General features: G+C 43.8%; 1 protein-coding gene and 1 long non-coding RNA gene across 3 annotated transcripts; one reads left to right on the forward strand and one right to left on the reverse strand.

Moving 5' to 3' along the window:
• Positions 1–578: 578 nt before the first annotated feature.
• On the reverse strand, positions 579–13,858 carry FAM210B (family with sequence similarity 210 member B). Its single transcript, XM_044455168.1, has 3 exons — positions 13,263–13,858; positions 1,951–2,126; positions 579–958 (listed from the first exon to the last, which is right to left on the reverse strand). The coding sequence occupies exons 1-3, from the start codon at positions 13,761–13,763 to the stop codon at positions 742–744; spliced, it is 894 nt and encodes a 297-aa protein (XP_044311103.1). The 5' UTR covers positions 13,764–13,858; the 3' UTR covers positions 579–741.
• Positions 13,859–14,150: 292 nt separating this feature from the next.
• On the forward strand, positions 14,151–23,016 carry LOC123036254. Of its 2 annotated transcripts, none has more exons than XR_006417109.1 (2): positions 14,151–14,420; positions 21,987–23,016. It is a non-coding gene; the product is annotated as an uncharacterized LOC123036254 (long non-coding RNA). The 2 variants fall into 2 exon arrangements; XR_006417108.1 differs by lacking the exon at positions 14,151–14,420 and adding an exon at positions 17,160–17,446.
• Positions 23,017–23,274: the final 258 nt, after the last annotated feature.

Genomic DNA, 23,274 nt, shown 5'->3' on the forward strand with positions numbered 1-23,274 from the left:
ATAATAGCCTACTCTCCTGTATCAGGCAGATTTCATATATGCAAAACAGATTTATTTGCTAATTAGATCACTATGTCCTGAAGAGTTTTCAGCAAGCAGGATGGAACAAGAGATCTGATAAGAAGGCATCTGGTACAGATGCCCACTGGACTGCACCAGCTAAATGGCGCCTAGCAAATGTGAGTGCTAATCTTCTTTAGAGGAACTAGTCAATATTTTTACTTTCCCAAATGTCAAATGTAACATCAGTGTTGATAATTCTACTACCCCATGTACAGAATTAAGTATATTACATACTTAATATAAGGGGCTCTAAATGCTTGTGCCCTTTCTATGTGTGAGGAGGAAGCCAAGTTCATGTGCATTTGTACATGCTTTGCAAGTTGAAGAACCCAACATAGCTGCCATTTAAAGGGATTTGGTAGCAGGTGATGAGGAGTCCTGGCCAGTCAGAGACCAGAAGCCTGTGCTGGACAGGTCAATAATCTGATAGGATATAAGGCAGCTTCCTATCTTCCCAAAAATGTTCTTGGTCTGCCACAATGAGCTAGCAACAGACACGAGAAGAAATCAAATAATAGTTTTAAAACTTTATCTCAACAAACCACTTCCTCACTCTCCACAAAAGAGACAATCCATTGGGGCATTCCTAGAATCCATACAGAAGCATCACCAAGGTGCAGCAACTGCAAAATGTTTAAGAAGCAGGGCCATGTCCTTTTTCCTTCCACGGTTTTAAAATCATGGGCTTGAAGGTGGAGGCTTGAAGAAACCTCTCTTCCGAAAATATCGGACAAGCAATGGCACAGAGACTAAGGTGATGCTGATTCGGGCAGGCGCAAAGAGTTTGTGGATAGCGTAGGCCAATACAAAAGCACTTGTCCCAGCAGCTAGCTTGGATTGTACCACAGCGTCATCGAGTCCCAACTTGGAGAGAATAGTAGTCATGTCCACTCCACTAAAAGGGGGAAAAACATACTGTACCTTAGTAACATTAAAAATGATCATGAATTTTCAAAAGGATTTTATTTTTAACTTGAATTATTAAAAAAAACTTCTGCCCCTGATAAAGTAGCATTTTCAAGATGGCAGCTAATCTAGAGAGGGTGGGGGAAGAAGGGAGAGCAAGAGTTCCCATGGGAAGCCACATTTCACAAAGCTCTGCTTCTCAGATTGCTGCATATAGACAATCATTTCAGCATGATACTCTGAGCCAACAATCTCTGAGCTGTCCCTCTCTTTCAAAAAACTAGCTCACCACATGCTCCACTAATGCAATTTACTGCCACAAGCTGTTAATTTTTTTTATGGCACATGTGCTAGTAAAAGAGACTAAACACATTCATGGAATGGGGTACTGGCTCTTGGTCAGGAAAGAAAACGCAATCAAAAAATCTCACCTATTTAGCCAGTTCCAGATGATTTTTAAAAAGGAGAAAAAGCATGTGGTACACCTTTCAAAATCCTTAATCATTTGGGAGAAGATCATGAAGTACATTAGCACAAGTGTGGGCTCTCCAGTTCAATTGGATACTTCAGCAGGTTTGAAGTATAAAGCATTTGGAGAGCTCTCTGGCTGTGAAAGGCGGTGCAGAATTGAATGGAGTTCAATATCACATGATACCATGTCGGTGCCCAATTTAGATTTTGTTTTCAAGAAATGATTATGTAAATACATGGAGTCAATGAATACCTACACAACCATGTGTTGCTTATGGACTTCCAGAGATATTTTGTTTGTTACTATTAAAAAATAAATGCTGGAGTGAATGGAACTTGGTCCGATCCATTAAGGCAATTCTTTTGTTTAACACGCACAGGATTTCACTTACACTGGGTGTAACAATATCCTCAAGGCTTGTCCCTTCCTTTCCCCCATATTCAATAAATAAATAAATACGTCCTCTACCAACCCCGCAAAAGTAATTATAAAAAGTATAGGAAAGATACCTTGATACTGCTAGATAGAATATTCCCAAAGACATCAAAGAAATCCCAACATGGAATGCTACGCCTACAGCTCCATATTCCTTAAAAACTTTCTTCAGCTGTTGTGATTTGTTTGGTTTCTTTCCATCCTCCTGGCTAGAATCAGTCCGATCATTTTCTGAGGATCCACTAGTGTCCTGTGGAGATGGGAAGACAATTGGAGTTACCATTAAAAAGTGTTCTTATTTCCTGAGTGATTTATATTTTGTTTTAATGTTGTGATGCAGCATTTCAACATTCCAAAGCTAGGCCTAGGGCCTCGCTACTGCGGTAAAGTCCAGCACAAGAATTGTGCTTCCAAAGAGGTTCTGATGGGGAAGAGAGATGATTGCTTTTAATATTTATTGTCTTTGTCATAGCCATTCAGTTGTGTCTGACCCCTGACCCCTCTATGGATCATTGCTCTCCATGCCTCTCTGTCTCGCATTGCCTCCTTCGAGTCCACCATGGTTATCTGCGTGTCTTCCTTTACAGTGTCCAGCCAACGGGTGCTGGGGCAGCCCCTTCTCCTCCTTCCGCTGATCATTCCCTTCATGATTGACTTTTCGAATGAGTCAGCTCTCATGACATGGCCATGACAGTCTTTGTTTGGTGATTTAATATTTATAGATGAGACCAATTAGGTAAACTCATCTGGGAAACATCAAGTTCTGACCTGCTTTGGGGAGGTGATGCATTTCTAGATTCAAGGGAAGATTTTATTTGGTTTTGTTTTTTGCTTGTTGGCCTTTCTTCCTCTGTATCTTGGAGGCACACTCATCTCTGCACGATTTTGGTACAAATATGGGAAGCAATAATAAAGGTAGTGCACCAGTGGCACCTCAACTAAAATACATGATTTTAACAAATGTCTTTCACCATTGTGCTGCAGAAGATGTGATTCTATTGATTCTTTAAAGCATATTTGAAGAGTATAACCAATAGTTGTAGACTTCTGGAACCAAGTTTTTTCTATAATACATGAAATTTCTGAACAGGCATCTTCCCCCCATCAACAGCTACTGCACTGAGACCTGAATGGCACTTTGCAGCAACTGTTGCTCTCTCATTTCCTTTAAAACACACACACACACACACATGTGAGAGAAATTAAAATCAGGTTAGTTTTTTCAATCCTTGGCACATATGCACTTACAGTTGCCTGAAATGTACAATCTTGCCTGGCCAATGCCTGGTGAATATTCTAACGGTGGTGGCGAGGAGCGCCTTCCTTCAGCTCCAGCTGATCCATCAGCTGCATCCCTATCTGGAGAACGACTGCCTGGCGACAGTGATCCACATGTTGGTAACTTCCCGACTAGATTTCTTTCTTTTTTTTAAATATATTTTATTAAAAGTTTTAAACTAACGCTAATAAAAACATCAAATATGACATACATCAGATTCACTGGGTCAACCCCCTACTACATATACACACACACGCACATTTTTTTTAACATTCTAAAATCAAATTATGCCAAGTCCCGTTTCTCCAGCCAATTATAGAAAGAGTCCCAAGTTTGATAGAAGTCAATATCCTCTTTCTCCTTCAATGATAAAGTCAATCCATCCATTTCTGCACAGTCCAAGATCTTTCTTACAATCAGTTCATCGGTGGGTAGCTCCTCATTTTTCCAATATTGAGCAAATGCAATCCTCACCTCTGTGATTAAGTGCAACATCAAGTACATTTCCTGTCTGTTGACGTCTTCCGGTATAATCCCTAACAAGAAAACTTCAGGTTTAAAAGCACAGGGTTTCTGTAATATTTCCTCCATTCATCTGTATTTTAATCCAATACTTTTTCACATTATCACAAGTCCACCACATGTGACAGAAAGTACCCACATTATGTTTGCATTTCCAACATCTATTTGACATATTTGGAAACATCTTAGCTATTCGGCTTGGCGACAAATACCATCTATAGAACATTTTATATAAATTTTCTTTATACGAAGTCCAACTAGATTTCTGTAACGTGCTCTACGTGGGGCTACCCTTGAAGACGGTCCGGATACTTCAATTGGTGCAAAATAGAGCTGCCAGGTTGCTGACGGGGACTGGGCGTTGTTCTCATATAACCCCAGTTCTCCGTCAGCTTCACTGGCTCCCTGTTGAAGTCCGGGCCCAATTCAAGGTGTTGGTTATGACCTATAAAGCCCTTAACGGCTTGGGACCTGGTTATCTAAAGGAACGTCTGCATCCATATATACCCGCCCACCCCGTACGATAGGCAGCAGATGCTCTTCTCCGGGAACTCTCCGTGAAGGATATTAGGAGGGTGAGTACCCAGAGGAGGGCCTTTTCTGCAGTGGCACCCTACCTATGGGGTGCCACTGCTCCCCAGTGAGGTCCGCCTGGCACCGTCATTATTTGCTTTTCGGTGCCAGGCGAAGACCTTTTTACTTAAAAGTTATTTTAACTGTTAATTTGTCATTATTTATAGATTTTAATATATAGCCAAGATGGTACCAATTTTTAAATTATTGATTGTATTTTTATGTTTATTTTATGGATGATGTGAGCCGCCCTGAGGCTTTGTTGCAATGGGACCGGCATAGAAATGTTTTAAATAAATAAATAAACAATAAATCTATAGCAAGTGCTATACATACATACTGATAAAACAAGGCTGCATATAGGTTACTTTGGACACCCCTGAGGCTGCATTTTGGGGGATGAATTCATGGCTACATATTTTCCAGTCTGCCAAAATGTTCAAGTTTGGCATATATTTTATTTTTTAAAGAACCTTTTTCATCTGCATGAAAAGACAGGAAGTTTTCCTATGAAAGAACTGCTGGGGGTATATGGGAGGGACCCAGCCTCTGTCCTGGCCCCAAAAGACTTTGCAGGAGTTGGATCTCCTCCATGCCCTTTTCAGAAGGAAAGTTTTCCATTACTCACCCCGTGCCACCACACAAAAGTGAATGGAGAAATAGAATAAGGGATGCGGAGAAATAGAATATTCTTTCCTAGAATGAGGGAGGTAAAGGGAAAGCTGCCATACCAAGAAATGGTTGGAGAGTCTTTGAGAGGGTGGGTGGGATTCCTTTGGCCAACTCCTGGCAGAACTGCTTTTTTCACTTCATTCACTTGCACTGGGAATCAGCCTTATCGTCTTACAAGTGCACTGTGCACACAGGCATCGCGTCGCAGATGCGTTTATTTAAAGGCCAACCTTCCCCCCATACGAAACTGCCCAAGCATTAAGATCTGCCTTAAAAGTCCTGCTTGTAAGCAACTCTGTATGATAGGTTCACTTGGTGGGCATGAGAGACAAGGCCTTTTCAGGGGTAGCCCCGGGGTTCTAGATTCCCACTGAGATAGGTCTGCCTTTAGTTCCACCAATATTCAATTAGGTTTTTAAAATCCATCTATTTGCGGTTACCATTTTGTTAATCGGGGCTTGCCTATTTCAAAACCACTGAGTCACTTCATGGATTTTCTATTTGTGAGCAGCTGTCTGGGTTTATTGTTATATTTGATTTTAATATACTTGTTTTTGCATTCTGTGTGAGATGCCTTGATATACAGAATAAATAGAATATAAACAAAGGCTAACGTAGGGTTTGAAAACAGAGTTTCAATCCTACTTTTACAACTATACAGAAGCATGCATCTGATCAAAATGGAACAGCCTCAGAATCTGAACCTAAGTCTGTATCATAATGAATTTTGGTTCAAGCTTTTAAGTTTCAGCAACTCTGCCAGAATGTGCAAACCCTCTGAGGCAAAAGAAATACAGTGGTGCCTTGGCTCACAAATGCCTTGGTTCATGACCAAATCGGGTTGCGAACAAAAATTTCATGAAAATTTTGACGTGGGTCATGAACTTTGCATTGGGAGGCGACCAAGATCCCCCCCCCCCCCGAGTGGGGAGATCGCCACGATCGCAGTTGCGTTCATGCAGGGAAGACGGGTGCAATCTCAGCCATATCCCACACAACCAGCACGATCACATCCATCTCTCCCCCCCCCCCCAGCACGCCGGGTGTGTGCAGGGATGACAGGTGTGATCTTGGTCATGCTTCGGGGGGCGGGGAGATGTCTGTGATCCTGCTGAGGGTGGGGGGGAGATGGCCGAGATCGTGCCCGTCTCTCCGTCCCCCAGCGTGCCCCGTTCGCACCCATCTCTCCCTCCCCCAGCAGGCCCTGTTCGCGCCCGTCTCTCCGTCCCCCAGTGCGCCCCGTTCATGTGCAACATGGAAAACTCAGGACAGGGATTGCACATGTCTTGCTGACAATGTGCTTTGCTATACTGCTGAAATATGCAGCTAACAGAGCTGACTAGGACAAGTTAACATTAGATGAAGTTTTGCTAGTGCTGGAGCCAAAACAGCACACTATAGTCTGGCATGTTGAACCTTTTCCAGTCCAAGGGCTGAATTTCCTTTTGGAGAAGTTGGGGGGGGGGCATGTTTCTGTGGTGGGTGAGGCAGAAGCAACAGAGTCCAAAATACCATCTCTCTCTTCTCCCTCTCTCTTGCTTAAACCTCTTACTAGCAGTAATTAACTTTTAGGAGAGGCATTTCAGCCTCTTAGAATGGGGATCAGGTGTGGCCCCTTGGGAATCTGGACTGGGCTTTCAGGCTGAGTTTCTGCACTGCTGCAGTTCTCTTTTATTAGAATTAGAGGTCAGTTATAAATCCATGAACCTTTGGAGCTGTTCTACATGCGACTTGTGTGCTCATTATTCCTTGCTCACTGTTCTTTATAGGCTCTATAGATGATGCCAGGGCCCTCTTTTTTTGCTTCGGTGTATGCAATACTTTCCACAAGGTTTTTCATTTGAGGCAGGAAAAATGGGATAGTATATTTGATGGCAAAAAAGGGTGGTTTGCCTCATGGATTTGCGCTATTCCACCATATCACTTAGAGGTTATGTAGTGGGAAAGTAGAAAAAGAAATGCTCCTCATGGAGTGGTTGGATCTCAGTTCTCCAATAAAACCAAAAGTAAACGCAATGGATTAACAGCCTCATGTAGAAAAATCCTTCAATTTCATAAGTGCCTTGCTCTTAATGCTGAAAGAACTTGTTTAGCATTCCCAGATCCCAAGAAAAGCCTTGAGCAAATTCCCAATGGAGCCTCTCTCCATTGCATAAGCCATTTTACAGGAGGAGACATGAACCAGAGATAGCAAATCCTGCTTGTTTTTTTAATTTAAATCAACAGAGGAGAAACAGACCTCAGGTGGTGAAACAAGGCATTTAGGAAAGTTCCAAACCCCACCCAGAATTCCTCTCAAGGATCCCGGGAGGGAGTGCTTCAACACATTATCTGAGCTAGGGAGGCAGGAGGGGGGAACATACCTTAAAAAGGGACAGTACTTAGCAACAAGCTTACATCATCTGTACAGCATTTGGGTCATGAAACAGAATGTAACTCATTACCACCACAACACTGTATTTTGTAGGCTATTAGGCTATATATAGATACAGAAAAAAGTAACAAGAAATTCTGCACTGAAGTTGTTGTTTCAATGGAAACTTATCTTGATCAGAAAAATTATGTTTCTACTGCAAGAAATAATATGGAGCTGAATTACAGCAGTCCTTGCATTTTGGGCATTGGTAAAGCATTGCTCAGCTATTCAAAACATGGCATATAGTGTACATTTGGTACTTTTATGAAAAGGTACATGTTTGTCATGCAAGTTACTGGGACTTGGCATGTTCTGTGGCCTTTTTGAATATTCAACCCCCCCAATCAGGGCTTGCTATGTGACATCCAAACCCAGAAACAGATTAACCATGGGTTAATTAATTCACAATTTCTCCTGTTATAAGCAAACACAGTTTATTTATTTATTTAAAGTTTTTATATGCCGTTCCCTTGCTATATAGCCTCGGGACGGCTCCCAGAAATAAATGAATATAATACAATACAATACAATTAAAACCTGGAAACACCTTGGCTGCACAATTAAAACCTATGAATATTAAACATTGTTAAAATAATTAATTAATGAGCCTTGAGCATTTTCACTCAGCTGCACATGCACGTATACCTGCAATATGAAGCCACCCCCTATCTAGAAAGCAATTTAGGATGTAATTTGGTGTTTTGGAGAAAGTGCCCAATTATGGTAGAAAGTTAAGCGATGCTATCGCACTTCTGGGTCTCGAGGAGATTTGTGGCTGTAGTTCAGTAGCGCACAGAGGTTGCATGCAGAATGTCCCAGAGATGTTCAGTCCCTGATCTCTCCCACTGAACTGATCAGGTAACAGTTGCTATGGAAACCTCTGCTTGAGACCCTGGGGAGCTGATTGCAGTTTGAAAAGACAGTACTGGACTCTCTGGATCAATGGTCCAAGCTGGTCCAAGGCAGCTTCTTGTTTTCTTAGGCATTTGGCAGGCCACCTGGTACTGGATTCTAAACTACTCTAAAGGCTGCAAATTCCAGAGGCCTGATGGGGCACGGTGGCATAACACTGGGTGGGCCAGGTGAGCTCCCTTAACATTCGCACTTGCAGTTCTGAGCATTAAAGGTTTATCGACATTTCATCAGCCACAAAACCCTTGCCAAGAAAGCTGAAGAAAGGCTAATTTGTTTTTATTTTTTTAAGCACACACGAATGCAAAAACAAAAGAGACTGTAGGACATTGCGCTGACTGTTCAAAGTCACGAGGAGAAAACAGAGGGCAATCTTTTCAATGCAGCAGTGCGTTTGGCGGTACCAGACTGGGACACAATCTGATCCTCGCTCATCAGGGTGCTTATCTTGGACAACAGAGTTGTGAAGGGCAGTGTGTTTGCTGGGCTGGGGGCAGGGCTTTGCTCCTTGTCTGTTCAACATCCATGGCCAGGATGGGAGGGAAGGAAAGTATGCACACCTCACCTTCTCATCCTTGTCTCTACATGTCTTACCCCATCCTTCTCCACCCTAGCATCCACCACATGCTATGTACAGGATGCTGGGAGTTGTAGTCCAACAGATCAGGAGGGTACCAGCTTGGAAAACTGTGCCTTGCCACAAGTTCTGCCTCTCAAGGGGAAGGCTTTATAAAGGCTTTCTCAAGGGTGCCACTACTAAGAAGTCCTGCAAAAGTCAAATCCCATTAATTTTGGAATGACCAGCAAAGCCTTCTCTGAAAACCTTTAAGGTCAGCTAGGTATATAAAAGGGCAGGCGATGTGTTACACAGTAATAACCTTTAACACGGATTGGTGCAGTTCTTTAATGCAGATCAGATGTAAGCATAGTTTGGGTCCAGCTACTACTGCATTCTGCTCAAGCTGCAGCTTCTGAGCCAGGCCCAAGGGTAGCTCCACACAGATCTCATTACAGTGATTTAATCACGAGGTTACCAATGCTCTGGGTCTCCAGTGACAGGGCTGGATCCAGGAGCAAACCGAATCTACACAGCTGCTCCTTCACAGAGAATACTACCTCGTCCAGAACAAACTGCTCAGTTCCCAGACCCAGAAATTGCAGTCCATACAGACTCTGCCTTACTGGAATTCAGCTTCGATCCGTTAGCCCTCATCCCAGCCATAAGTGCCTCCAGGCACTGGTCCAGTCACCATTCTGACACCATCCTCGGGCATTAGTCAGGCCTTTGCCATTCTCTTCACCAATGCCTTGCCTGCCTCAATCTTAAAGCAAGCGTTATGGGCAGAAACATCACCAATGCTTTGGTCTGCACAGCCTATCAAAGTCTCAAAACATGGTTTTGTAGCAGATGGCAAGTTCAAACAGGTGACTAGGACTGCAAAAACACACCACGCTTCTTTGAGTTTCTTGGCCTCTGTCCACCTTGTCTAACCTAATTCTGTTGTTTATAGTTCTGCATTCTTTATCAGAGCAATCAACTGAAGCGTTTTGTTAATTAACTGGCAGGAGTACATTTTAGGCGGTGGATGTGAAAATTAAATACACATTTACATTAATACACATTTAATTTTCTGGTGGGTTGGATAACAGGGCTGGGTCGTTTGGTCATGGGTTGTTGATTTGTTGTTGTGTTTATTATTGCTTTCTAAATACGATTATTTTGTTATTCCGATGGTTTTTTAAATCTGTAAACCTCCCAGAAAGTCCAGTGGGTTATGGGGCAGTATAAAAGTGTAATAGTAGTAAGTTTACCCCTCTAAAACATAGTTTATTAAAAGGCAGATGATTAATCATTTCAGGGTGTAAACCTAGGCATGTTCAGACAGCAAAGGGTGCTGGGGCACAATTAGGCAGCATACAAATGTTTTAAATAAATAAATAAATAATAAAAGTCCTACAGCTCCCAGCATCCCCATGCATAGGACTGTACCTCAACATGCTCTTTAGAAGTTGATGACTTTGAGTAAGAGTGGCTAGTTTAAATACCATGTTTGAGCAAAAGGCCCCAAATATTAAGCATGGTTAAAAAAACCCATGACTATAAAGAGAAATTCTTTCCTTCTATAAAGCTGGTGGCGGTAGAGGTAGTTGTTAATGATACACTTTGTCAACTTTGCTAATCTCAGGATGCCTCCCAGAAAACACATTTCCCCAAAATATCTGAAAATGTTAGAGGCAAAGATCATAAAAGGGGCTCTGACCAAGTATTTTCACCCAACACGAGAGGGCAGATGGATCAAAGCCTGCCAAGTCTATATAGGTGGTCCAAGAAACAGAGAAAGAAAGGAAGCCATGTAAAGAGCATTCAGTGATGGGAACTGGCAGCTATTCAACTTCTCATCATTATGCTGCTCTTCCCCAGCACTTCTGCTCCATACAGTGTCAAGTGGCTTCAGCAGAAAAACACAGGCAGGCGATTTAACAGCCTCAATGAGCCAACAAGTTCTTTTGCTTCCAGTCAAGAATGAATATGAGGAACGGGTTCAAGGCTTGGGTCATCAGCTCTTAAAAATCATGCCAGGCAAGCTTTCAAGGTTCAGCAGAGCAAAAAAGCAAAAGGAAAATGGTGACAACAGCTGCTGAATGTGGCAATTGAGCATGAAAGTGAGAGAAAATATGCATAAAAATGAATTAAGAACAATCCTGGTTGCCTGAAAATAAATCCATACGTCCTGGTCTGAAAATAATTATATTGTATGTAATAGGTACTGTTCTTGAATTCATTGAAATAAGGAACAAAAATGCAGATAGGATGCGATGTATAGACACTTTTTGTATTGTTTGGAGTTGATTGTACAATTTTAACAGTCCCTTTTGATCTAGAAAGATTGGATAAACTGTTTTTTCCTTAAACAACATTTCAATTGCAACTTAGCCAAGTGAAATATGTTTGCTTTCTAACTACTGGTATACATGATTTCTAGATGTTAAAAATATAATAGGAACTTTTTGGTGTCAGGCAAAACCCTTTTTATTTTCCTGCTATTTTAATGTTTAATTAATTTTAACTGGAGTTTTAGTATATTAATGGTCAGATTCTGTGGGGTTTGTTTTATTCTACTCATTCATTGTAAGCCGTCTTGATACATATGGGATAGAAAAGCTTGAAATAAATCAATAAATCTTTTCTATGTAGATTTAGTGAAGTGAAATGTGTAGGTTTTGCAATCAGTGGTCCCTCATTATACAAATTGTTATCCAGATTGCAATGGTATGGCCACTAGCTGCTGTCTAGGAGATACACTATGAGGCTGGATTCCAACCTTGGAGCACCCTTCCTCTGAGCTTACAGCAAGTGCGGTTCTTTCTGTGCTGGCTTCAGATATGAATCACAAGCGCTGTTCTAGAAACAGGGCATGGCTGGAGAGGTAGGGAAGAGTGCGGTTCCTGTAGGATCTGAGGAAGGGGCAAAAGGCACAGACAGCTGCAATCGGGCATCGGTGTCTGTTTTGCAGATTCCTCTCACGCTAGAATGCAAAGCCCATAATCCCTCAGGTTCAGAGTGTTAATGCAAGCCACAGTGGAATGTACTCTATGGGCTGGCACTGAATGTATCTATCACCTATCTACTGAAATAAATTAAATGAAGAATGAAAACAAAAAGGGCTATTACTGGGATTAGGGTAACTAATGAAAGGAGAGCTTCAAAACATACAGGTGGTTTTTGTCTTCTGCCTCTCATCAAGATACACTTCACACAAACTGCAGGAGAGACACAGATACTTCCTGGAATGTACCGCTTCTGCCCCATTCCTGGAATGTATCACTTCTTCCCCCTATGTGGGGAACAGCACGACTCCTCCAAAGAAAAGCTCCACAGAAAGAAAAATTCTAATTAAGCCCTTTCCAGGATTTAAGGTGCAATCCTATGCATGTTTTAAGACAGAAAAGAAGTCCCACAACTTCCCAGCAGACTGGGAATTCTAGGATTTCTGTCTTTCAGCAGGCAGAAGACTGTAGCCTCAGATATAAAGGGACCCACCCTGCTCCATTGCTCATCAGCCATGTCTTCACAAGTACAAGCTTGAAATTGGTTTGCTACCTCAGTTCCCATTTAGGCAAACGAGGCCTCACGGTGAAAGAGCATTGTTTTGCCTGCTCTACTCCAGCACCGCATCTACAACCAGCCGATGAAGATGTCATGCATCTGACCCTTGTGCAGGCCACCGAGATAATACATGAAGCACTTCTATATTCAAAACTTGTACCTAAATGCATACTACTATTATTATAAATGAAAGTCACACTAAAAGCCCGATGTCAGTTCCTCAAATCTAGGCACATTTCACATATTTATAAGTGATGCCAGAGCATAAAGCTGCTCAGAAAACTACTTTTTTTGATCTCAGGAGCATTGCTTATGATAATGCAAAATTTTGAACTTCGAGCTATGTAATGGGGCATTTTGCAGGGCTTTCATTCATAGGGTTACAACAAGTTAGAGACGATCTGATGGCACATAACAAGACACCTTGGATTCCTCGCACGTGTAAAAAAAGGCAGGATATAAAATCAGAATAATAACAAAGCAATATTTTCCTTCACTGCTCTCCCCTGTTCAAGCCAGTGGTGCACTTTGGAATATTACACTCTGAACTTTACAATGCAATCCTGTTCAGATGCAACTCCCACTGTGTTTGATGCATCTCACTCCCAAGAATATGCATTTATAGGATTGCAGCCTTAAAGCGTTTACACCCATCCCTCTCCAAAACGACTCCACTTGCATTTCATCTCTTCCTTCGAGGGTCCTCCTGCCCTTCTTGCGCTTTCCGGAGGGTCCCGGGCTTCTGCCTTCATGGAACTAAGGCTTCTGCCTTCCCCAACCTGGCGCCCTCCAGATGTGCTCGTTAACAATTCCCAACAGTCCAGGAATGCTGGGAGTTGTAGTCCAACAGCCCTTGGAAGCGACCTTACACCAAAATAACTGCTGTCTAGCCCTCTTCACCCACCTTTCGAGAACCGAGGGTACTGTTCTCCCTGCTTCCCCCGCCGCCGCCGGCGGGGAAGTGACTCCCGGTTGCTTGCAGGCTTATCTCCGAGCGCCGCCGGTGGGGGTCGGCCGCCTCCCGAGCACCCAAGTGGAGCAGCCGGAGCTGCCGCTCGCTCTCGCCCCGGCGGGGAGCAGCCACCGCGAACCAGAAGCGGACAGGGCTGGGCAGCAGCGACTCCCGCGGGAGGCGGCAGTGGGGGAGCGGGTGGCTGCCCGCGGGGTGCCTCCCGCGCCGAGCTTCTTTCCCCGCCGCCGCCGCCGCCGCGGCCGCGTAATGAAACTGCACCTGCCCGCTCAGGAGGCGCCCCCGGGCAGCAGCGGCGCCCCCGCCCCGAGGCGCCCCCGCCGCCTGCAGGCGGCTCCTGGCGGCTTCCCAGAGGGCCGCGCTCCCGCTCGCAGCCTGGAGCAGCCCCTTGGGGAGAAGCGCATGCGGGGCGCACGGCTGGCCTAGCCAAAGCATGGCAGCGGCAGCGCGGCCTCGTCCGCGTCCGCTCCCTGGGAGCCACCGAGCGGCCCCGGCGCACGGAGGCGGCAGATCAGGCCCCGGGAGGAACAGCCACCCACCCCGCCCGGCACCCTCCTCCTTAAAGGGGCCGCGCCGCCTGTCCTGACTCCGCGACGGGGCATCGGCTCGGAGGGATCCCGCCTCCAGGCAGTTCCTTTACTTCGGGCAATTCGCCCTCAGGAGGCTGCCGGGCAGAAAGCGGGGTCAAAACAGAGGAAAGCCGCCCGTTCTCCCTCTTCCCCTGCAAGTCGCTGCCTTGAATCAGGACCCACGTCAAGGCCGGTTTGCTCAGTTTTGGAGCCTGAGTGGGGAGCCACGGCTCCGTGGGGCAGACCTGGGCTTCTCCTGCAGCCTCGGTTCACGGCCGAGGCTGGCCCCTGCCCCACCTCCATTTATCAGTTTTTTTGCGCGGATCTCTGGGATCCATGTGTTTCTCCGCCATGTCCCCTTTTTAGCATCGTTCTGGGGCGTTGTGGAAAGTATCCAGGGCCTCGGTGGAGCTACCCAGGACTGCTCAGATGCTATCAGATCTTGCTTTGGACCCATTGGGGTGCATTTTGTCTGTGGCCCCCACAGGACTTGGGGTCACAGCTCTGCATTCTTATTGTCAGGGTGAGTTACCATGACATATGACTGTCTCTGTATTTGCAATAGTATCTATTTAGCTTGTGAGCAAAACTATATATCAAAATGCCAAGCCTGGGATGAGTACATCACCATAGGCAGGGAAGGCAAGGGGGAATAGGATCTTGGTGAACTCTGATTTCAAAGGGATTAGTACTTCAGCAAAAGTGGTACCAAAACAGTGGATTTTAGGTGTTGACTTTTCAAAGGGATCCTTTTGATCTTTTTATTTACCAAGGAAGATGTGCTTAACCTAAAGAAAAACTTTGGTGCCTGAAAATTCTTTCGACCTTACAGTCCAAGATAGCCACAGAGATCAGCATGAGAAGATGCAATGCTCAAACAGCATGGTGAGAAAGTAGGCTTGATGTGTAAGTCCTTGACTGTGTTCAGAGTAAGAATGCACTGCAGGACAGACAGATCTCGAAAAGGGACATCAAGGGCACTTTGCATTTGTTAACTGAGAGACTGTTCACAAACTTGTGAGCTGCTTGTACTGGATTAGGGCTTTATGCATTGTCTGTGACTCTGGTGCCCAATACCTAGATACTTTCTGAAAAGGATACATATATAGCATGTTTCCAAAAAGTCCTGGCTTGTTGTATTACTAGTTTCTTCAATCTTTGCTTAAGTCTTACACACACACACCCCTTACTGCAGACCTTCCAACTACACCTCTGTAATAAATACATTTTGTAAACCACAAAGCACCTTTCCACGCATAGTTGTCATACATTGATTGTTTACATTCTCGGTCCATTTTTGCACCAATTTCAACCCAAACCCGTGTGAGAGATGCTTTCCTAGACTGTACTGTTTTGGTAATAGATGATTACAGATACCCCCAAAGGAGTCTCAGGGACTGCTTCTTAGAACCTGCAGGCAAGAGGGTGCCGCTAAAAAGGCCTTGTACATGTGAGGTGAGGTAAATTCCACCCATGATGAGTCAAACGTGCAACCCACAGCTAGTAGCCAGAAGTGATACAGCCCAGGAAAAGTTTTACCACTTGTTTTTGCTGCTTGGGAAGACTTCAGGGATCTATTTTGCCTCTTTCTTCTTTCTTACTAGTAGGTCCACCAACTGAAGTCAGTTACAACATAATTCCTCAGCAATTATAACCCTGGTAGAATGAAGGCACATGTCTCTCAGCACATGGTCCAGGTCCAGGATGTTTTTAGGTGAAAGAGTCTTAGCACTAACAACTAGAAAACATTAGACATCTATTCCTTCTTTTTGTTTTTAAAGGATTTTCCATAATGTCATAGGAAAATTGGAGCATTCTGTGAATGAAGAAGTAGTATTATGTCACCATGAAAGCCTCATCTGAAGCCACACCAATCCTTTCTTTGAACTGTGCTCATAGTCTTTTCACACAAGATCCTGCCTCTGGTTTCTTCATTTCAGTTGAATCTTAATTTAAGAAGAGTCCTCACTGCCTTGTTGTGGCAGTTAGGAGTCAGAAATCTTGGTAGATCTACTGCACATGATTAGATCCTGATCTACTATCACTATGGTCATCAAAAGCTACAATATTATTATCATCATCATCATCATCATCATCATCATTATCTAGAAGGAAGGGGAATGTGAAAGAAGTGCAATTCATTAAGCATTTTCTGTGGCAATGTGAAAAGGAAGGACAGGGAAGTACATGGGCACCAACTGGCAATAAATGGGAATGACTATCATTTCCATGATAAGTTACCACCTTCACATTATGTTTTTTTCATCTTCAATTGTTCTGTTTTCATGAGTGAAATAAAAAGAATCCAAATATGTAAAATAGAAAATAACAATTTATAGTTTCAAAGAAATGTGTTCAGTTTTGACATAAAAGCATTAAAAAAGCTCAAAAAGATAAAAAAATGAGATAAAACAGACAATAATGGTATCCATTCTGCTTTTACAATAAAAGCACTTTTTGCAATTATAGCATTTACAGATGTACATTTCTGTAAATAGTGACCATGTTAATCTTAAAGGCCAATTTTGACAAAATATTTTTCTTGCAAAAAGACTATCCGGTGGATGAATATATCCAGAAAAGATTCCAGAATGTGTGTTCGGTGTTAATTTTGCAGAATTGATGCATAAGCAGGAGACATGATTTCTTGGATATTGATATTACTGCAATATTAATATATTATCATGTACAGGGGCAGTGTTATCTAGTGCTCAGAGTTAAGAACTAGGACTCAGGGTTCAAGTCTCCACTCATCCATGAACGTCATTGGGTGACTTTGGGTCACTCAGTAACTGTCAGGCTAACCTACTTCACTGGGTTGTTGTGAGGTTAAAATGGAGAGGAGGAAGATTATGGAAGTTGTTTTGGATGCCTTGCAAGAGGAAAAAAGACAAAATATAAATTTAATAAATTAATAAATAATATCAACACCAGGTCAAGACCTTTTTATTTGGCCAGTGTTTTAACATATAGTAATTTTAATTGTGTAAGACTTATTTAATTTATTTTAAATAAAATACTGGCCAAATAAATGCTCAGTGTGGAATAGTTACCTCATTTTATTGAAGACTGAAATAATGTTGTAAGCCGTACAGAAATCTATTTCCTATTCTCATGTGACATTTTCATGACTATTATTTCATAGAGGAAAATTCTATTTGGGGACATTTTGTTTTGCAGCATCAGTATCAGTTGACGGTTGCATTGGTGGAGGTTGCCTAATGAGGTACTATCTAAGCCCTCCATGCTGGAACTGGTGAACCTGAAGCCTTGATAAAAAGCCTACAGGCTGCATGGCTGCCTTTATAGTATGAGTTCAGTGAAAGACTTTGCCCAAGTAAACAAGTAATGGACAAAACCACATTGCACCACTTAAGTGCTGTAAAGAATTCCCATCGCTGCTGGATGGACACAATGCTTGAGATGTGCCCAGAAATGCACATAGTCCTTGGAACTGTGTGCAGTTCTGGATGCTCTGTCTCTACAAGGAGCTGTAAAAAGTGCTGAAAAGAGCAACTAAAGTGATGATCATCTGAGCTTAGGAAAAATGTGAGTAAAAGAGGACATGACAGAGATATATAAAATTAGGCATGGGGTGGAGCAAGTGGATCGAGAGACTTCTAGCACTTCAGGAGACTGATTGATATGAGATTCAGAACACACGAAAGGAACTTCTTTACAAGGTGTACAGTTATGCTGTGGGATTTGCTTCCACTCTCCTGGATGGCTTTAACAGGGTAATAGACAAATCCATGGAGTAGAAAGCTACCAGCTAGTCACAATGGCTATAGGCTATCTCCGAGATCAGGCAGGTTGTCCCCAGTTACCTGTTGCTGGGGCTATGAGTGAGTTATTGTCCTCAAATCCCTTGTGTCGGCTTCTCCTAGATATCTAGTCGGCCAATGCGAAAAGAGCTTGCCGGACTAAATAGACCTTTGCCTGATTGGGCAGGGCTTATCTTAGGTTCTGCTCTTATGTTCTAATGTCTTTCCAAAGAACAAACAGCAGCAGTGTTTTCTCCTCACTGTCTTCCCTATGATTTGGTGCCCTGCTTCCACGCACCTGACTCTTTAGGAACAGCCCCCATCTGTATCCAAATCAGCTTCCTTGTCTTCTTATGGCACATCTGTAGAGCTGTTAGGCCTAATTCCTACTTACTGGGTGGAGGGGAGGGATAGAAGAAAGGTTGCAAAATGTGGGACTTTTTAGTGTGAAAAGTCTAATATCATTCTTGGCGTGAGGAAACTGGTGAGAGGTAAATTTTCATCCTATTCTTATTGTAGAAGAACACATGGACATTATCGTCATTACATTGCATTATACTCCACCTTTCTTCCTTTTGCTAGGCACCCAAGGCAGTTTATAAAGTTCTTTTGCTCTCTATGTTAACCTCACAACATCAACCCTGTGAAGAAGGTTAGATTGAGAGTCTGTGACCAGCCCAAGGTCACCCATCAAGCTTCATAGCTGAGGAACCAGAACCACTGCACCACACTGGCAGACTTAGATTTAAAAGAGGATTAGGCAAATGCATGCCTTTTTACTGAGGCTGCTTCTTCCATTTTTATTAAACAAGGAAGTTAGTGTCCTTCACATGTTTTCCCCCCAGAGGTTTAATTCCTCTGCCTTCCTGTATGTCTTATCAAACAACCACAAGGTGGTGCTGCAATAAAGTATGACTTGGAAAAATACACCTTTGAAGCTATTTAATACCAGACATCATAATGTACCAGACCTTCCCGGATCTAAGAAATGCTGCACAAATGACTGGAAAACATGGGAGAGGCCTTGAGAATGGTGATGATGTGGAAAGAATCCTGAATCTTTGTGAGTGTGGGATTACAAGAACACAACGCCTCATGTGGAGGAGTCCAAAGGCCAAACGTCTGGAGATCAACCTTTTCTCTCTCCTTGGTTTACATTGACTGGCAGTGGCTCCCCAGGGTTCCTACCTGAAATCCTACCTGGAGATCGCCGAGACTGAACTGGTGGCATTTTGGATGCAAAGCATGTGCAGTACTGAGAGCTCCACCTGCTTCCCATGACCCTTCTCTTGCCAGTAAGCACCCAAGTACAATTCACATGACTGAATAAATAGGAACAACATTGTGCTTACTAAAAGTATTCAGGTTCTGATTCTTCCATCTAGAGTTACTTATACTTCACCCAATTAATACCAGATCAAACTGAATGAACAGTCTTGAATACTGTCAAGATTATACCTATATTTTTCATTACATCAACAGAGGCAAGATCATGCTGTAATTGCTTTCTGGATTCCCTGAACTGTTTTAATTCCACCCGTGTTGCTATTTCTGCTAAATTTTAAGAACTGGTGCGTAATGATGGGATGGGGGAGGGGGAGGGCTCTTTGGAAAGAATGGCCCTTTCTAGACCCGCTAGGCTTGCACTATTATGACCAATCTAAAAATGTAACCAATAGGGGGGAAAGTGCTGAAGATCAGAAGAGCTTGGTTGGATCAGATCAAGGGGCCATCTAGTCCAGCATTACATTTGGACGGTGGCTGACTTGCCACTCACATGTTCCCACAAGCAGGGCATGAGTGCCCAAATTCCCCAGCAACTAGTGTACATGGGCACACTGCCTTTCATATTGGAGGTAGCATATGGCCTTTACAACTGGTAGACTTTGGCAACCTTACTGCTCCCACTTTAAAGGCCAATACTATAAGTTGTGGTAGCAAATTGCATCATTTAACCAATGTGTGAAGAAGCCCTTCCTTTTCTCTGTCCTGAATATCCCACAATTCAGCTCTATGGGATGACCCCACTGGGTTCTTTTACCATGGGAGAGGGAGAGAAATGTTCCCCTCTCTACTTTCTTGATCCATGTTTAATTTTGTACACCTCTGCAAAGCCTTTCATGTATACCTCTATCCTAAGCTTCTAAAACAGTAGCTATATAGCATGGTAAAATGCCCGTAAAGCTTCTATAGTCTTTCTGAAATGATACTAAGCTTAAACCCAGCCTCTTCTCTTCTAAGTAGCGGAAACTGTGAAATACTATGGTGTGCCAAGCCATACTGCATAACATCTGTACTGACTTAACTTTGAAACATTACCCTAGGGCACCTGAAAGAAATCCATTTCCCAAGGAATGCAGTATGTGACCTCTAACTACTAAATGCAGCAGTGAAACCCATTCATATTTAATCTCTGCTTAGCTTTTATGCTGCTCCCTCGTGTCCAGAACCTCTCCTTGGACATGTAAAGTATTTAGCAGGTTTCATGCTACAGATCCCAGAGGGAAACATGAAATTCAAAATGCAGATCTGATGGTAAATGTGCTAGCTGGCTGCTGAATATTCATGAAGGCAAACATGATTCTCTCTTTCCTGGGGGCTGCATGTCTTGTGGAAATATGATAGCCTGCCTCTTTGAGAATGTTTGGAAACTGAGAGCATATAACCATCCCACCCCAGGGTGTGATCTAGTTGGAATCAGCAGTGGGTATGGTTGGGCACTAGTTTAGGGCCCAAATCCCTTGCTAAGAACACCTGGGACATTTGCTTGCTTGTTTGCTCATTCATTCATTCCAGAGCAGTGAACAGTAAAAAAACCTGCAACAGATAAAAGAATACAAACAATACATGAAAAACCAGGTAGCATTAAAAGCATGGATGGTTGGCAAGAAACACTTCACAGATGAAAATGTCCAGAGCAGTTTGTTGGTACCAACCTGACTTCCAGAGGAAGGAAATTCCATAGAAATGGGGCCACCGCTCTTCTCCAGTCGGGCCACAGGGCCATGTGGGACCACCTGAAGAATGTCCTCCAATGATCTCAGTGACTGGGCAGGTCTTTAAAGGAGAAGGCACTCTCAGGTGTCCTGGTCTCAGGTTGTTTGGGATTTTAATGTGTATGAGAACTTTAAACCTGGCCTGGTAGAGAATAGGCCACTGCTGCAGTTTCTCCAGTGATGGAATTGCATGCTGGGAAGCAGTATGTTCAGCCCTGCAAAGTTCTTATTCCCATGCCTCTCAGTCTGGCCCGGACTATGGTGGTGGTGGGAAAGTAAATCACTCTTGGGAAGGTCAGCATGGCAGAGATGATACAATGCTTTGGGGGAGTTTGAATGGAAAGACTGGGGAAGCTGGTCCCACTAACTTCACCCCATCGGAAATGATGGGGCGGAGGTGTGACAACAAAGGCTCCTTCTTTTTTCTCTCTAGCCTGTTCTCCTTTTCCATGATTTTTGGGAGGGGACAGGAGGAGTCATTCCCCCACCCATTTTTACTTAAAAAACCCTCTACTCCTTCATGGCAATGGACTTGTACATAGGCTTAATGGATGTTTATGTGAGGGCAGGTTTTCAAGTCTTTTCAACTTCTATTGTTTGGCCGTTGTATTTGTTTCTGAGATAAGACCATGTTTTCAACACAGTGGAAACTGCAGTGCATTTATTACCATTCCCCCGACAGCAATAAATGTTCTTTACATACACACCAAAACAGGGTTCGCTGACACATGGAGGGGTCTGTAGCACAGATTGTCCCTTGATCTTCCGTATATGCTGGTATGCCAGGAACTCAGCAGAACTCCTCCTTTTCCCGCTGGACAGGAGTGCTAAGAACAAGGCCTGGAAAGCATTTGGCAAGCCACGGTGCACGGCTATGAACTGTTCTGATGCAAGCTGGGTCGCCGCTTGTGGGCAAGTTTGCCCTGGGCCCTGTCATTATTGGATTTTAGTTTGTTCTGTGTTTATGCGATCCAGAATAAATGGAATGCAGGCTTGCTTTCTGTGGCTGTCTTGCTCTGCAGCTGTAGCACAGAATTCGGAAGCAAACTCTGCACTGATTAGCACAGCTCTAAGGCACTGGGGAACCATTTCTCCAAAACAAACAAACAAAGAAACAAACAAACCCCCTCTGCTTAGGCTTTTTCCATATCTCTGGGAGTAAAACCTTAGTGGGGCCCTGGATGAATCCGCAAACAACCACTCACTGCAGAGAGCTCAGAACAGACTGAACATAATCAATTGTTATCGTTAGCCTGCCTTCTAGTTAATTAACCTACATTTGCTGAAAGCAAAAAATTGTGCTCTTTCCTTGTCTTTCTGTCCCTCCAGAGATTTTCACTTAAGAGACCCTGCAACTTTGGAACATGCTGTTTCAAACCGCTGGAGAGAAATGACATGGATCATTGGCACTCTGACAACCATGTGCTTCGATTTGTGGTGGTGGATGCGTAGATGCGTTCAGTGCACCTGCTGCACAGCCCAGTAGGTTCTGCTGTGAGCAATTCTTTCAGCACGCCTTACAGCCAGGAAGGGTGAGGTGCTACGAGTGATCAGCTCAGGAAACAGAGGCCCTGTGCTGCTGATCCCCACCCCCTTCTGTTGCTTTTGCACTGCTCAGTGGTGGTGTAGAAACAAGAAGGCCTCTTCCTGCCCTGGCAACACTGCAGCAGCTTCCATGCCACTAACGGGGGCACAAAAGCAAGATGCCCCACTGGGATTCTTTGGGATAAAGCCTTCTCTACCTCTGGGTGACCCTGAAGCAGCTGGCATCACTTCTTCTGCCCCACTGAGCAGCAAGCCCTGGAAGAGCCTCCCGTCCACCCGCGGCAATCGTTTCAGCACGGCCGTATATGTATGTATCCCCTGCGCATGCAAGGCGTATCCCCAGGCTGCCTGCTGGTGCCTACACTTGTGCCCATGGATGGGCCGCTCCTTCTTTTTGTACGCAGCGTGTCCACCAGACCCAACGTAGTCACATCTGGCGCTGCAAGGGAGCTCATCGGAGGCGGATCCCGACTGCGGCTTCAGAACTTTTTCGAATAACAGCTCTGTGTGCTTGTGTGTGTGTGTGGGGTGGGAAATGGGACCAACAAGCATGTTGGCAGGAATCCACATAAGGAACAGCATCAGGTCAGGATGGCATGAACTTTGTAACAGTGCAGAAGAATCAGAGAAAGGAGATGGGAAGCCTAGATGCTTGTAACCTCAACTCTTGAGGAATGTAAAATGTTGCTGTTTATGGCAAGGTTTGTTTAGAAAAACAATATAGAGCGAGGAACTTGGAAAATTACTATGTGCTTAGTTATTCTTTTCTCTTAGGTTTTGTGACATGTATAAATTCTCGACAGACTGTCAAATGGAAACAGTGTTTTGAGACCTGCTTTCTCACGCACTGTCACTCACGTGCTTCTGTAGTGCCGTTCTAACAAAATCATTGTTTTTCTTTCATGTTAGTTTATGGTGAGGATCACAGCTGTGATCTGATGGAATGCTGGAGTAAGCCTGTTGTACTGGGATGTGCAATTTGGCCATAAGCCTCGTGGGTTTTGTTGCCTCTTGCCTGGAATTTCAAGGACATCAAACACTGAGCAGACCACATTACTTGCCATGCCGCCCA

Source organism: Varanus komodoensis, unplaced genomic scaffold, assembly GCF_004798865.1.
Source record: "Varanus komodoensis strain SLA01 unplaced genomic scaffold, ASM479886v1 scaffold8, whole genome shotgun sequence".
Lineage (NCBI taxonomy): Eukaryota > Metazoa > Chordata > Lepidosauria > Squamata > Varanidae > Varanus > Varanus komodoensis.